This window comes from Dasypus novemcinctus, chromosome X (assembly GCF_030445035.2).
Source record: "Dasypus novemcinctus isolate mDasNov1 chromosome X, mDasNov1.1.hap2, whole genome shotgun sequence".
In the NCBI taxonomy this organism is placed as follows: Eukaryota; Metazoa; Chordata; class Mammalia; order Cingulata; family Dasypodidae; genus Dasypus; species Dasypus novemcinctus.
This window is the reverse complement of record NC_080704.1, coordinates 28,228,096-28,242,944: the sequence shown is the minus strand read 5'-3', so window position 1 is coordinate 28,242,944 and position 14,849 is coordinate 28,228,096. Positions and strand designations below refer to the sequence as shown.

At 35.2% G+C, this 14,849-nt stretch overlaps 1 protein-coding gene across 1 annotated transcript in view; it reads right to left on the bottom strand.

Moving 5' to 3' along the window:
- POLA1 (DNA polymerase alpha 1, catalytic subunit) overlaps positions 1-14,849 on the bottom strand; it is a 336,041-nt gene that overhangs the window by 147,855 nt on the left and 173,337 nt on the right. Inside the window, exons 33-34 of the mRNA XM_058291856.1 lie at positions 7,390-7,568; positions 5,553-5,684 (exon numbers count right to left, since the gene is read on the bottom strand). Of these exons, the coding sequence (XP_058147839.1) occupies positions 5,553-5,684; positions 7,390-7,568 (311 nt within the window). The remainder of the gene's footprint in view (positions 1-5,552; positions 5,685-7,389; positions 7,569-14,849) is intronic.

The window sequence follows — 14,849 nt, the reverse complement described above, 5'->3', positions numbered from 1 at the left end:
CAGATGAAAAAACCTGAAGCTTAACCTGGATTCTTCATACACTACGAAACATTTCACTCCACCTCCAGATATGCAGCCTCTGCCAGCAGAGCTCACAACTACTACACTGAGACTCAGCATCATAGGTCAAATGCTCCCTTCTTCACTAGGTGTTCACACATATGCATAAGCAAGTCTGTATCACAAGGCAACAGACTTAGGACAATACTTTTGGAATTCTTCATAAAAGTGGGTCCAGAGGAGTAGAGGGTTGAGCACGTGCTTCCCACGTACAAAGTCTCAGGTTTGATCCCTGGTACCGCCTAAAAACAAAAAATAAAACAAGCAAACAAACAAAAAAATCAACTCAGGGGAGCTGGTGTAGCTAAGTGGTTGAGCACTGGCTATCTACATACGAGGTCCTGGGTTCAATCCCCAGCCCTGGTATCTCAAAAAAATAAAGTGGATGGTGGCTGCTGGGTGTGGGGAACGGGAGGAAGAGATGAGATGTGGAGGCGTTTTCGGGACGTGGAGTTGTCCTGGATAGTGCTTCACGGACAATTACGGGACATTGTAGATCCCCCCAGGGCCCACTGGATGGAACGTGAGAGAGTCTGGGCTATGATGTGGACCATTGACTATGGGGTGCAGTGATGCTCAGAGATGAACTTACCAGGTGCAATGGATGTGTCATGATGATGGGAGAGAGTGTTGCTGTGGAGGGAGTGGGGGGCGGGGGCGGTGGGGTTGAATGGGACCTCATATTTTTTTAAATGTAATTAAAAAATAATAATAAATAAATAATTTAAAAAAAAATAAAGTGGGTCCAATCGAGATTTTTAAAAATGCAGCTTATGTTACGGCAGAGAGCAGGAGTGAGGAAAGAACACCAGCTTTGCCATCTTATGTAGTCAGAGAGACAGACTCTTCCATCAGGACAACTAAGTATGCTTATGGAAGGATGATATTACATCATGATAATAGTATTTCTGGTCAATGCCTCTCTGATACTCAGTTTGGGGTGAAAACAAATTATGATATTAACTTGGAGATAGGTAAATGCTGAAGCCAACAGTAATTGGACATGCAGAATATAGAAGACAGAGTAACGAAGGGCTTTATTTCTCAATGCTTTCATGACCTTAAAATATTGTGGAATTTTGGGCTAACCCAAGAATCCTGTATAACAATAATAAATCTTCTGTCAATATGACAGCAGTGTAAAAAGAAAATTTAAAGAAAAAAACAGGAAAGCATAACCTTTATTTATTGGTTTCTTTGGTTTCTAAATGTTCAAACACACCTACTACTGAAAGCAAGGGGCTGTGGCAGAGATCACAGATAAGGCACAGAAGCAAGCATGGCCCTTGTCCTCAAAAAGTTTAATTGAGGAAAATTCTGAGATTATAAAACCTATAGCAACTTTCTAAAGAATTCAACAGCCAACAGCAGCTAGTTAGTGGTTATCAAATACACTGACTGGCTGTTCATCTATTAATTCTTGTAGATTGAGGGCCAGTGCCATCTCTATGTTTAAAAAATTATAATTTTCTGGGCAGATGTGGCTCAAAGAGTTGAGCACCTGCTTCCCACATGGGAGGTCCCAGGTTCGGTCCCCAGTGCCTCTTAAAAAAAAAAAAAAAACAACAACAACAACAACAAAACAAGCAAACAAATGAAAAAAATCAACCCAGGGGAGCTAATGTGGCTCAGTGGTTGGGTGGCAGCTTCCCACATACAAGGTCCAGAGTTCAATCCCTAGCCCCCGAACCTGAAAACAAACAAACAAAAAACCACAGTGAAATGTTCTAAGTAATGCTCCTTTACAAGTTACTAGAAACACTACAAGATTGGTGAGGAACATATTTTGCCCTATTTAAACACTCTAAAACCTGCATCAGCCATCAGTGAGAATTTGGGAGCATATTTAAGTTGACTAACCTTCAGAAACTCTTTTAAGTATTAAAATGAGGGTTAAATGTATATTATAACCCACTGTACTTGAGATGGAAATAAAGAACCCACTAACCCCCTCTCAGGTACGAAAAGGGGGTCAGATCTCCCATTTATCAGCAAGTAGTCAGCAGAGGCAAGCATCTCAATCTCAGACTCTCCTCTGTGGCTGTTTCATGGACCGCTGAGGAGAACACTTCAAAAATGAACCAGCTAAACAAACTTCCCAGCAGCACTTGACAGAGCTACACCTATTCTTCCCATTTCCAAAGCAGTGGAGAATTAATTACCAGTTCTATGGATCTATTGTAAGTATAATAGACTAAAGAGCTATCACAGACACATTTATTGTAAAAGCACAATCCCAAGAGTGTCTAGTAGAGGGCCAAAACGATTAACACAAATGCTTTGTCAGATCAAAGATAAAACCTGCACCACCCAATTGAGGAATGAATTAGAACAGTGGGTTATCTTTCAAATTAACCAGGGCAGTTAGTGAGGAAAATTTCATGAAAGTGTAATTCTTAGCCTTTGTGAATCCACACAGCAGGCATTCTGCCAGCTGACAAGATGATGAAATTTTCATGCTTAAAAAAAGCCCTCTTCATTTCCCAATTTAGATTAGCTAGTGTTTCTCTCTCTTTTTGTGTGTATGTCTATTTGCTCTTCTGGAGCAGAATTTACAGGGTGGGGGAACATTCACTGCAAAACTGAGTCTTTCAAAAACATCCCTAAAAGCTTAGAGATACTGTTTTTAAGCTGGCTTTTTATGATTTTCAAAAAAATATCGGTTCAATTTCAACTTTGTACAGAGGAACCAACAAGGACCAGGGAATGAAATCAACTTAGAATGAAAGCTTTCTGTGCTACCTCAAAGTCTTTCAACACTTCATCAAATCTAGGGATAAAGCAATAGAATAGTTTTCCTTCTAAAAAAAATCAATGATTTACGTGGAAATACCCTGAGCTTGCACAGCTCTTTCTGTATTTCTATATATATTTAAATTGAAATGTTTTAGGAGCTGAAAATTCAAGAGATATAATCACGGTTATATGGTAAGAGGAAAAAAACATTTCTTCTATGAAAGTAGTCAATATTAACATGGTATGATGAAAGAAGACTGGTTCTCACATATAAACTTTTTAAAAATGTGTTACATCACATTTATTCATGACAGAAGATAACAAAGTATGTGATGCATTTTTTCAAAAGAAAAGTGATTTAGAAGTGTACTTAGGTCACTCTAAAGCCTTATTCCTTTTTTCTTCACAACCATATTTTTTTTGTAATCTACAACTATGCTACTTTGCAGGTTAAAGTACCACATTCCATATTTCTTCCCGCAGCTCCTTCCTTATGGTGATGTCTTCTTCCTTTTTTCAAGGTAAGACGTACTTCCCCTGAAGTGATTCTAAGACTACGATGAAAAAAACATTCAGATTCTGGCTCTTGATTCACCAACAATTTTTATGTCCAGTGGGTTGTTTTTTTAAAACAGCAAAATAAGAGTAAATCCTGTAAGCCTCAGTAATTAGTCACTTAACCTCAGTACTTACTATCAATAAATACCCTTGTCTCCAGTACACTTGGTATATTAGTTTCTAGTTGGACTGCCATCAATATGATCATCACACTGAACTATCTGTACTCAGTATCACTTGAGGCACAGTAACAAACGAGCTCAGCACCATGTCTCTCTACTGGCAAAAGTGCCTTTAAGTCTGGCAGGAAAAAGAACAGTCTACCATGAAGTAGAATCTACAGGTATATGAGATTTTTGTGTGAAAGCTCTGATCTTGAAAATATTAGAAATATTTGTTCAGCATGGGATCATGAAAAGTAACAAATAATGGATTTCTTTCTCTCCCATCCAAGCATATGATTAAGATGGGAAAGTAGAGAAATAAGTTCCTAATTTTGAGGAAAAGCATATCAATCTTCAACCTGAGGACTGACATTTGAATATTCTGAATAGAACTACCACCGAAAAGTCAACCACATGGGCAGGAAAACTGTTACTTGCTGCAAGTGAGATGGCTAGTGGATGAAACGACAATTAAAGCAAAAGCTCTAGAAACCTTGAGTTAAACGTCTGGATTCAGAAAATGAGATCATTTAGCATGAAAAATACTTTTATATAACCACATCCATCCCCCAATACACACACACGCAATTAGTTAGAAATCAATCTTTCAGTTAGGGCATATTTCTAACTATACAGAAGATCGTCTTTCTGCCTATTCTCAACTTAGTCAAAACAGAGTGTCCCTTTTTATAGAAGGAAATAGACGGGTTTCTTCTAGCATTAACATTTCCATGGTGAAGATTTAGATAGACTAAACACAGAAAGAAAATTCAGAATTCTTCCCAAGAATCATGCTATGCAGGATGAGGCCTGTAAATGAGGAACTGAATAGTTTTGATTTGGGCTCTTCATGCTAAATAAAGGCCTGACATTTCATGTGTTGAACGTTTCATCTACTGCGGAATGTGACCTCACAGATAACCTTTATTACCATCCAACTCTTCATTAAGTGCAGCACAGGACTATTTACAAAAATGTTTCAGATTTTCCAAAAACGAACTTATAACCATTATTTGAGGGGAAAAAAAAAACTTCAGCCAATCTACTTGATGTTTGGACAAATACAAATTATTCCACCCCAAAATCACCACACTGAAACTGTATGTTTTCACTCTCCATCCTAATGATCTAATACTCTTTCATATGAGTTCTATTTTAAAGAAGAAAATGTTCAGGTGTTAACTAACATAATAAGTAGAAATTATAAAATGTTATTGATGAAAGTCGTGTCTTAGCTAATAGAACTGAGTATATCTTGGAACTTCTTTAAAAAAGTTACAGTTAACTTTCAAGTAAGAAAACGTGTTTCAATGGCAAAAGGCATAATGAGACACTAAGAAAATCAAATAGGAAATGTGGAGGTTTTTTTAAAATATTACTTTATGAAGTACCTTAAAAAACAAACAAAACAAAAATTCTGAATAAAAGCCTTCTTTCTAGTTCAGGCAACTTAAGTGTTCTGGCATTTTTACTATATATTTATAGAAATTAGACATTCTCTTTAAAATGCCAGACAAACTGCATTTAAATTTAAAAGGTATTTGTTTTGATTTCCTCGGAAAACTAAGCTATGAAGTATTTCAAACTACTACATAAACGGAGAGTTATAGACAGTGGGCAGTTTATTAAAATCACTGTACATGATTTTATGGTTCTATTTGCCAAAGATAAGCAAAAGTGACTTTTCCTCCTTTATCCAAAGATTTGAGTGACAATTTAATATAGTCTTATTTAGGTAACAACAAACTAAAGCATTTCCTAATTATATCCTCATCTCTTCTTAACAGCAAAAATTTCATTCTTTAAAATATTGCTAATTAATGAAAGAGATGTCATGCCCAATAGAAAATATTTGTCACATGAATATGCCAAAATCATATACTTGATCATATTTATATTAATAGCATTTTGCCAAGAATTTTCTCTAAAATCTTTTAAAAATTTTATAGTTTCAAATAAATCAATAATGGCAAATCATAGTATCAAATCTAAAGTCTAAGTTGTGTACGTAAACAATTCATTACGGATACTTACATCATAGTATTTCTTAATGTAACCTCTAATGTCCATGATCAATTTATTACTCAGTTGTACTGTGAAGGTCAGAGGTGAAGCCTTACAATTGATGTTACTGCAACGATACAGGCTGGGCTCCATATCAGTTCCCTACAAAGACAAAAAATCAAAACAGACAAGTATACAAAAGGTTACAGCAAAGTTATAAAAGGTTATAACTTATATGCTATCCTGATGTGCAATAGTCTTAATTCATTTCATTGGTGAATTTGCAACCCTGTTTTCACAATGACTTTCCTCCCTAAGATTACTCCAGTCACACATACCTTCCACTCTCTCCCCACTATCATAGTGGAGGACAAAGTCGAAGGGAAAACCTGAAATCACAATTTGATGTTCAATACATGACAGGCTCTATGGAGAAAGTAATTTTCCCTCTGAAAATATTAGTGAAGTCACGCTGAGGGAAATAAACATCCTTCTTAGAAATAGTAATAAAAATTTGTAACTTTGCCCTTAATCATTTAAAACTTGAAGATAAAGCAAGAGCCCCTATGCATTAGTCTGCTTTCATATTATCAACTTAATTTTAGGAATAAAGCATAAAAATTAATAAAAGTGTTATACCACAAAGCAATAGCACTTATTGTCAGCTTAGCAAATCCAAAATATCTGCAGTTAAAAAAATTAAATGCATTTTGGGGTGGGGAGGCAGGAGGAGAAATTTGAAAGAGCTAACTATTAATAGTTGGAGAAGTGTTTTGTTTTTTTAAACAAAGACAAAGCAAATATAAGATATGGGGAAACTGTTGGGGTTTCTGGAGCATTTGTTTTCCTTCTTGATACTTAAACATCTCGGTTTCCTGCTCCAAACTAGTACATAACCCTACCCGCCACATGAAGCAATCCCAGGTGGAAGAGATTTTAGAGCTTGACACCGGCTCTTCCACAGTTAGCCCATCTGCAAGTCGTCAAGTCTCCATGCAATTAACTATCTTATTTACAGCTGTAATGAAGCAAAACTCAAGGATTTAGCAAGTATTGCTGATCTGTGTCTGCCTCTTCCTTGCACTTGCTTGCAAAGACTGCTTTGTTTTGATTCAAAAAAAATGCAAAACATCTGCTGTTTGTCCAAATTAACTTCAAATAATTACTTTTAATTTAGATAAAGGATGTATTTTCTTTCAGTTTCAAGGTTTTACACAGTTCTGCTGCCTACTCATTTGCCAATGGCTAGTATATGTATAACACTGCAGTGGAATCAAGTAAGTTGGCCAAGTTTCAAGTTCTGATCCAAGGTCAATGATACATTTTTTGGCAGTACTTCTTGAGAGGAATGTCTCCCTGTGACTTTTTAAATGCCTGATATGCACAGACAGCAGAAAAGATAATAAGAGTACCTTTGTCAAAAAGGAGGTAAGTGGGCTGTGTAAAGATAAACAAAAACTTTCCAAAAACACTTAGTACCCATTAACTTGATTTAAGATAAAGGAAAATATTGCTCTTAGTCTTAATAAACCGGGGTTGGGAGTGGGGAAATACAGGTTACTAATTAAAGAATTACAATAAAAATACTTTAAGATAATTTAGAATTTTAAAGAGATTCCATTTACAACCAAGGCCAAAAGCACAAGAGGAAGCCAAAAACAATATTCGTGCACATTCAATTAAGAATTTTCAAGGAGAAATAAAGTAAGTTGTGATGGCAGAATTCATATGATGCAAAAATTTTTTCAACCCACAAATGCAACATATTGTTTTTTTTGGTTTGTTTCTCGTGGTTTTTTTTCTTAACCATTTGGTATGGTGAAATGGCCTTTATATTAGTACTCACTAAATGAAAAAAGAAACTAACCGAACCATCAAAGACATTATCATAAATATTCTCAGTTCCACATGTAGGGCATGGACATTTGAATCGTTCACAGTCTCTGTATTTCTCTTCATCAGTGAGCTGTGCTGGGCCACCAAGTAAAGCATCATTCTCTTCATCTTTATGATAATGATGAACTCTAAATTGAGTGGGGTCGAGTCCTATTAATGGAAAAGAAACAACAAAATCAGAGAGGTGCAGTCATTGGAATTCTCTTATCTAAAAATCACCCCAGAGAAGAAGAAAACTCTTACAAAAGAATGATTTCAAATTCATGCACACACATAACACAACCATTTGAACACAAGAGAAAGGCTTACATAGTATGGACAAATGACTTCTCTTTTCATAAGAGATTACTCTATAAATAAAACAAGCAAATTGCACTAATACAATACAGACACATGCTGCTAAATATTTGGATTTGGAAGCAACTACTACTACAGGACGGTTATATTACTTCTTTAAAGTTACAACGAAAATCTTAAATAAATGTGAATGTGCACTGTTATTAAGCAACTCTCTTAAAATCAAAGTGGCACCATTAAAACTGAAAATAGAGAATAAAAAAATCCCATTAAAGAAAACAGGTTCACCACTATTACAACTCCTTCAAGTGCAGACCCAATGGCTAACCCTGATTTCAATGCAGTGGTCGATTTCATCTTGGCTCAGTAGTTAACAGCATGTAGGTTGCAATCTAATTCAGTGGTTAAAATTCAGTAGCAGCATTTGAGACATAATGCAACACGACTCTTTGGTATTCAGAATTCAGAAATTTTAAATATGTGCAAAAATGATGGATCTACAAATTCAATAGGCCCAAATGTCCCCCCAATCTTGAAACCAAATATACCTTCCATATTTCAACTGAAACAGCACAAGATATCAATCAATTCATAGTTCATGCTATCGTTTTCTGCAAACTAAATAAAAGAAACATTTTTAGGCCAACCAATTAAATTTACCCGGATTCAAAATTTATTCTTTGAATTTATAAAGATAATTATTCCACACTCTATCTTAAGAATATTTCTTGACAGCATCTCTTAGCAAACCTGAAGAACTCCAGGCTTTCTAGGAATCTAAGGAAAATGACCTTATTTTAGTATAAAGGCAAATGAGTAATAATACTAAACAGTCACTGCGCAAAAAGTTCACTGAGCAAAAAGTTCACAATATCAAAAATACAAATTGCTTTAAATCTTTCAACAGCTGCATATGTAGACAATATAATAGATGTATTCAGAATTCAGTGACAAACTCGTATATCCTACTTGGTCAGTTGTCAAGAGAATCTAGTAATTATAAAATATTGAGGCAGACTTATAATACAAGGGTGCTGAACAAAGAAGACTGACACTCTAAGTCTCAGTTCCCTCACCTGCATAATGGAGGTAGTATCACTGACCTACCTATATTCATTCAAGATTTTGCATTTAGAAAAATATATGAAACACATGTTCATGTTGCATACCAGGTTAATAACTGTTCTTTGTAGGAGTTAATGAAAGTGAATATTTCCTAAAGTGATGGTATCAATAAAAACAAAGACCACTGACTGCACACTTTGGGTGAATTGTATGCTTTATTAATACGTATCAATAAAATCGATTTGTTTAAAAAGAAAAAACCAGACTACAGATCCAAAACAATTTGAAAAACTCTTCTTTCCTAGCCACATAAATTACTGTAGCATAGGTCATGTCATTCGGTCCCAAGACTCAATATCCGTTTTTATTTTATAAGTCGCCTATGCCCCAAGAGAAACAGTGAATTAGTGAAGTGTGTAGGGATATAAACTCTCACATTTAAAGATAAAGCAGGGAAGAAGAATTGAGCAGGAGAGACCAAGCCTGTTAATGAGACTGTTTCTTCTCTGTAGTGAAGGGTAACTGGTGATAATTCATTAAACTCTAGTTATGAATCCTATTGTAGTCACACGTTTTAGTTTACTTGTGATTTTGAAAAAGCAGTTCTACTTTGTCACGGGCAGTATCGTTATTAATCACATTCCCAGTCCAATACTATTCAAAAAGTGAAGAAAAACAAGATTTTTCTAAAAGGCAAGCTTCTTTCACAAATCAAAAATTAAGCGAAAACCCAACATGAGCTTTCATGTACACAAAACTGGCAGGGCTGTGAAAAGGAACCAAAAGAAGCTGTTATCTACCTCTCCCTACCTGCCACAGCTCACACAGCACACCTGAGTACACTAAGTTGTGCAGGCTGACCCGGGAAAGCCTGCCTGCTAAGCAAGCCCAAACTGGACACGGGCAGCCCTGCCACTTATGGAAAAACGCCCCACATCTGGTCAAAACTTATGGAAAAGATCAGGCTTTATGAAATGTCTACTCTAAATGTCCATTTCCCCAAACAACTCATCTTCCCACAGCAATATCAAAGCCAGCTAGCCTAGCTAATTACGTCAGATTTATTCCCAAGATGAACATTTGGGGGGGGGGGGAGGTAGGAGAATGGGCTTTGTCTCAGCACTCTCTTGGTCATAGGTCAATGTTGACTTTTAGAACTATAAAGGAAGAAGACACAACAATTACCTTAAAATATGCACTATATAACGATCTTTGCATAAATTACTTGAATACAAAGATGTCAGAAAAAGTGATTTTCTTGGGAGGATAATTATAAGTTCAACAAGCAAATCACAGAGGGCTAAATGAAATCTTTTTAAGAAAACATAACGTCAAGTTAAAAAAAATAAGGATCACGGCTGTTGAAATCTTTTTTTCTTTTTAAGGTAAAGTACAGGCTTAAATAAGCCCAAACTAATTCAACATATAAATTAGATTTTCCCAACGCCTCACAAAATTGGTAATAAGCGGCTTATTTCAAAGTTTCAGTAGACTTAAAAGTTTTACTGCTTATACCAAAACTTATTAAAGGCTCAAGTGAAATGACAGGAAAAACATATCTGGTGCTGCCACCTAGGGGTAGAGATTCTGAATTTTAAAATGTGAAAACTGTGGTTGCTCCATGTAGCTCCATTTTTAATTCTTATCCCTCCAAATTAATTTATGTCAGAAATGACATTAAAGCATCATCTTTATACCATCGCATCTGCCATACATGTATATTATACATTGTCAATATTAAACTGCTTACCATACATTAAGAAACTATATTAGTCTTTTGCACAAAAGATGCAAAACTGAATTGCAAATTCCTCACATCTTCTACTGAGAGCTTTCTCTGAACAAATGGTTTAAGGAAACAAACTTTATATCCCATTTGAGAAAAGGAACTTCCACATAGTTTTTGACAGATTATTTCAATCATTTGCTCAGGCACAAAATAAAAGGAGCAGAAGGCTACTTGGACTTGGCAAAAACAAGTTATCTAGGGAATGAGCAGCCGTGGTTTTTTCACACAATAAGCAGAAATGGCGCATGCTTTAATTCAATTCTGTGACTTGTAGTGATTCAGTCAAACTATTTTTTCTTGGGGGGGGGAGAAGAAGTAATGGAATGAAATTAAAATACTGTCATTTATAATTAGAAAATTTATCATATCTCACATTATTTTGGCAACAGGATCAAAGCTCTCAGGTTTCAAGAAGTATTTATAGAAAGCAACATTACAGGCATTGGGGTGGATGTTAGCACTCTGTTTTTACTTTAAAATCAACATATTCTTATCACACACACCCCCAATGTAACATTTAGCACAAACTTTTTTTTTACATTTATATTTCCTAACCATAGTGAAACTAGACCGCTTTTTAGAATGTTCACTAGCCCCAACCCAAGGAGTAAACTGTTCCCAACTCAAGGCATATGGTTATTTGAGAGATTGGTGTATTTGATTAAATAATTTTCTTCCTCCAAAGGATATCTATTAGTATAACTGAAAAATCTACAGTAAAGTTAATATTGCACAAGTTCATACAAGTGGTCAAGAGGGGGAAAATCCATATATATGCAACCCCAAATGAACAAAGAGTTAACAGGTATTCCTAAGCAGTTGTTTGTAATATGAATCACTTAACCCAATTAATGGAATCCTATTATGAATTTTTTTTTTGTAAAAAGGAAACATTTCTTTTAGGAAATAAATCAATTATCTTTTGCTCTTATCAAGGTTTTCATATATCTGGACTTCTTAGAGAACAATATTAAAAATTTAGTATGATTCAAGAAAAAAAATTTAATGAATATTTGAAAGGCGAACGCTTTAGCCATAAAAAGCCTTGCACAAGAAGGTTCATAGCTGCTTTATCAAAATAGCCCCAAACTGAAAGCAATCCAGATGTCCATCAACAGGAGTATGAATAATAAACTGGCATATTCTACCATAGAATACTAGTCAACAAATAAAAGAATGAATCCTGACACATGCAACAAGATGGATTAATATAAAAAATATTTTACTCAGTGAAAGAAGTTGAATGCAAAAAAAGTATATACTGTATGAAACCATTTGTATAAAATTCTAGAATAGGCAAAACAACTTAGGGTGACAGAAATCAGATTGGTGGTTGCTTTTGTGAAGGGGGACTGACTGGAAAGGGGCATGAAGGAACTTTCTGGGGTGATAAAAATGTGTCTTGATAAATGATTGTATGGTATCCTTAAGATCTTAGCATTTCACAGTATGTAAATTATACTTGGGGAAAAAAGCATGCCAAATAGGAGATATCTGCAACATATATTTCCAAAGGACTCACATTTAGAACAAACAAGGAATGTCTACAGATCAATAAGAAAAAGAGACAACTCAGTAGTAAAATAGAAAAAGACTAACGGGCATCTCGCAAAATGTGGTATTCAAATACTCAATAAGCATGTGAAAAGGTGCTCAACTTCATTATTCATCAAAGAAATGCAAACAAAAGGACAAATTAAATATAATTTCACTGATAGGTAATAAATAGAATATGCAAATTCACAGAAACAGAAAGTAGATTACAGGTTACCATGAGTGGAGAGTAGTGGGAATTGGGGAGTGAATGCTTAACGGGTGCAGAGTTTCTGTTTGGGGTGATGGGAATTTTATGTTGTATATATTACCACAATAATAATAATTTTAAAAATCACAATGCTATACCACCACATAAAATGCAAAAGATGGAAAACACCAAGTATTGGTAAGAATGTGGAGCACTCAAACACCACTAGTAGGGGGGTGTAAACTGGTAGAACCCACTTTGGAAAACTGGCATTTTCTATTAAAGCTGTACATACATGTCCCCTATGTCCTATCAATTGTACTTCTAAGTATATAACCAAGAGAAACGCATCAGAAGACGTGCACAAGAATGCTCAAAGCATTACTATTCATAGTAGCCAAGATGTGGAAACAACCCAGAGGGTGCCCACAGTAGACAGTCATACAGTGTGATATACACATACAATCAAACACTATACAGAAACGCAGTGTGAGAACATGGATGAGTCTCATAAACATAATAGTAGGTGAAAGTAGCCAAACACAAAAGAGTAAAGATACAGTTTAGGTTAACATACAAAAATAAGAAAATCTCATCTATGATGTCCTTAGAAGTCAGGATAGTAGTTTTCAGGGTGGTTCCTCCAAAGAGATGCTGTAGTAATAGCCTATACCTTGAGCTCAGTACTAATGTCGCTGGTGTTTACTTGGCGCAGAACCATCAAGCTGAACAGTTGGGTTTTTGCTCTTTTTATCTCTGTATGCTATATTACAATAAAATTTACATTTATAAAGTGAGAAAAGTACTACATATTTCTTACAATATAACTATGAGCTTGTTTCAAAATGCTTTGGCTTCCCAAAAGACATTATGTACCTCCTTACAGATGTATACACACCACAATTTAGGAAGTAGTATTCAGCAAAAAACAAAACAAAAACCTACAAAAAACAGGCAAACCTAACATAACTATGAACAAGTTTTTAGATCTAACTAGCAATTTATAAGAAATACAGAAGATAGAGGAACATGTTAAAGGAGACCACTGAGATGCAATCAACAAACACCAAAATGAGGGAATTCTATGACAAACAATGCAGTTTCTTTAACAAATAAATTGGAAGGATTAAAAAAGAAGAAAAAAGATGGAGAAGATTAACTGTTGCAATATGAATTCCGACAGTATTCCAATTCAAGCTTTTTATAAAAAGTACATTCAAAGGAGGATCAGAGAAACATGAACACTGAGGGATACTTGATGGAATGAAGAGACTATATATTTTTGGTGTGATTATAATATTGTGGCTAATTTGGAAAAGGAGAGTCCTTGCAACTAAAATAAAAATGTTTATAGATAAAATGGTATGTCTAGGATTAATTTCAAAATAATCAGGGAGTGAGGAGTGGGGAGGAGGAATAAGATTGGCCATGAATTGCTGACTGCTGAAGCTAGGGTGATGGGTACATAGGGGTTTATTATATTAGTCTCTCCACTTTTATTTATGATTAAAATTTTCCATACAAGAAACACCATAGTGTTTTAAAACACTATAGATCCAATTTAATGATAAATGATTGACAGTACAAGTGGGAGGCAAACACAAATTCTTTACACATTAACAATAAACCTCTCCATAAAACAAATGCTAAATTACTCAGGATTTTAAAAGAAATACTATTCAAACCTTTGGGTTAATTCCCAAGATTTTTGTTGTCCTGCAGAAGGTAACTGCCAGAATCTTAGGAGAAAGAAATCTCCTTGTGGGCAGCACTCTCAATGGCTTTACTCAATTGTTTTTAAAGCCCTTGAAGATAGTCCTGAATGTCAATTGTGACTGGGTATGAGGTATACCTCTGGGCAGGAAAATACTTTAAAAATGTCTTCTTTCCTATTTTTAAGCCTGAGGAAAAATGATAACTTTATGCTGAAAAAAACTTTGTAAAATAAGATAACACAAATAAAACAATAGACCAAGGACTACTTCCATTTCGACAAAGCTATTTTACAAGATCCAGGAGAAAGCAGATAAGTCTCCAGGTCTCCAACCACCCACCCTTTTAGGATTGTTTTATTTTTCCTTCTGATTTTGTAAAAGTGATCTTATTTATAATAACAAAACAATAATAAAATTAATATTTTTTCAGTAAGGGGGGAGCCACTTATAAGGCCACCATAACCCCTTCCTGTCTTGTTCATACATATATATTGAATATAGCTTAAGTATCTGTGTACAATGCTGCATTCTCAGCTTTGCCATTTATTATGTCTTACCCATTTTTCTACAGGTTACACAATCTTACAATCTTTTTCTTTTTTTTTTTTTTAAGATTTATTTTATTTATTTATTTCTCCCCACCCCTCACTGTTTGCATTTGCTGTGTCTGCTTGTTGTGTGAACTGCACCTGGGACCTCAGATGTGGGAGGGAGGCACCTAATCACCTGAGCCAACTCTGCTCCTTGCTTTGATGGGTCTCTTGGGTCATCTTGTGTCAGCTCGCTGCATCAGCTTGCTGTCTTGCTGGTCTTCTTTAGGA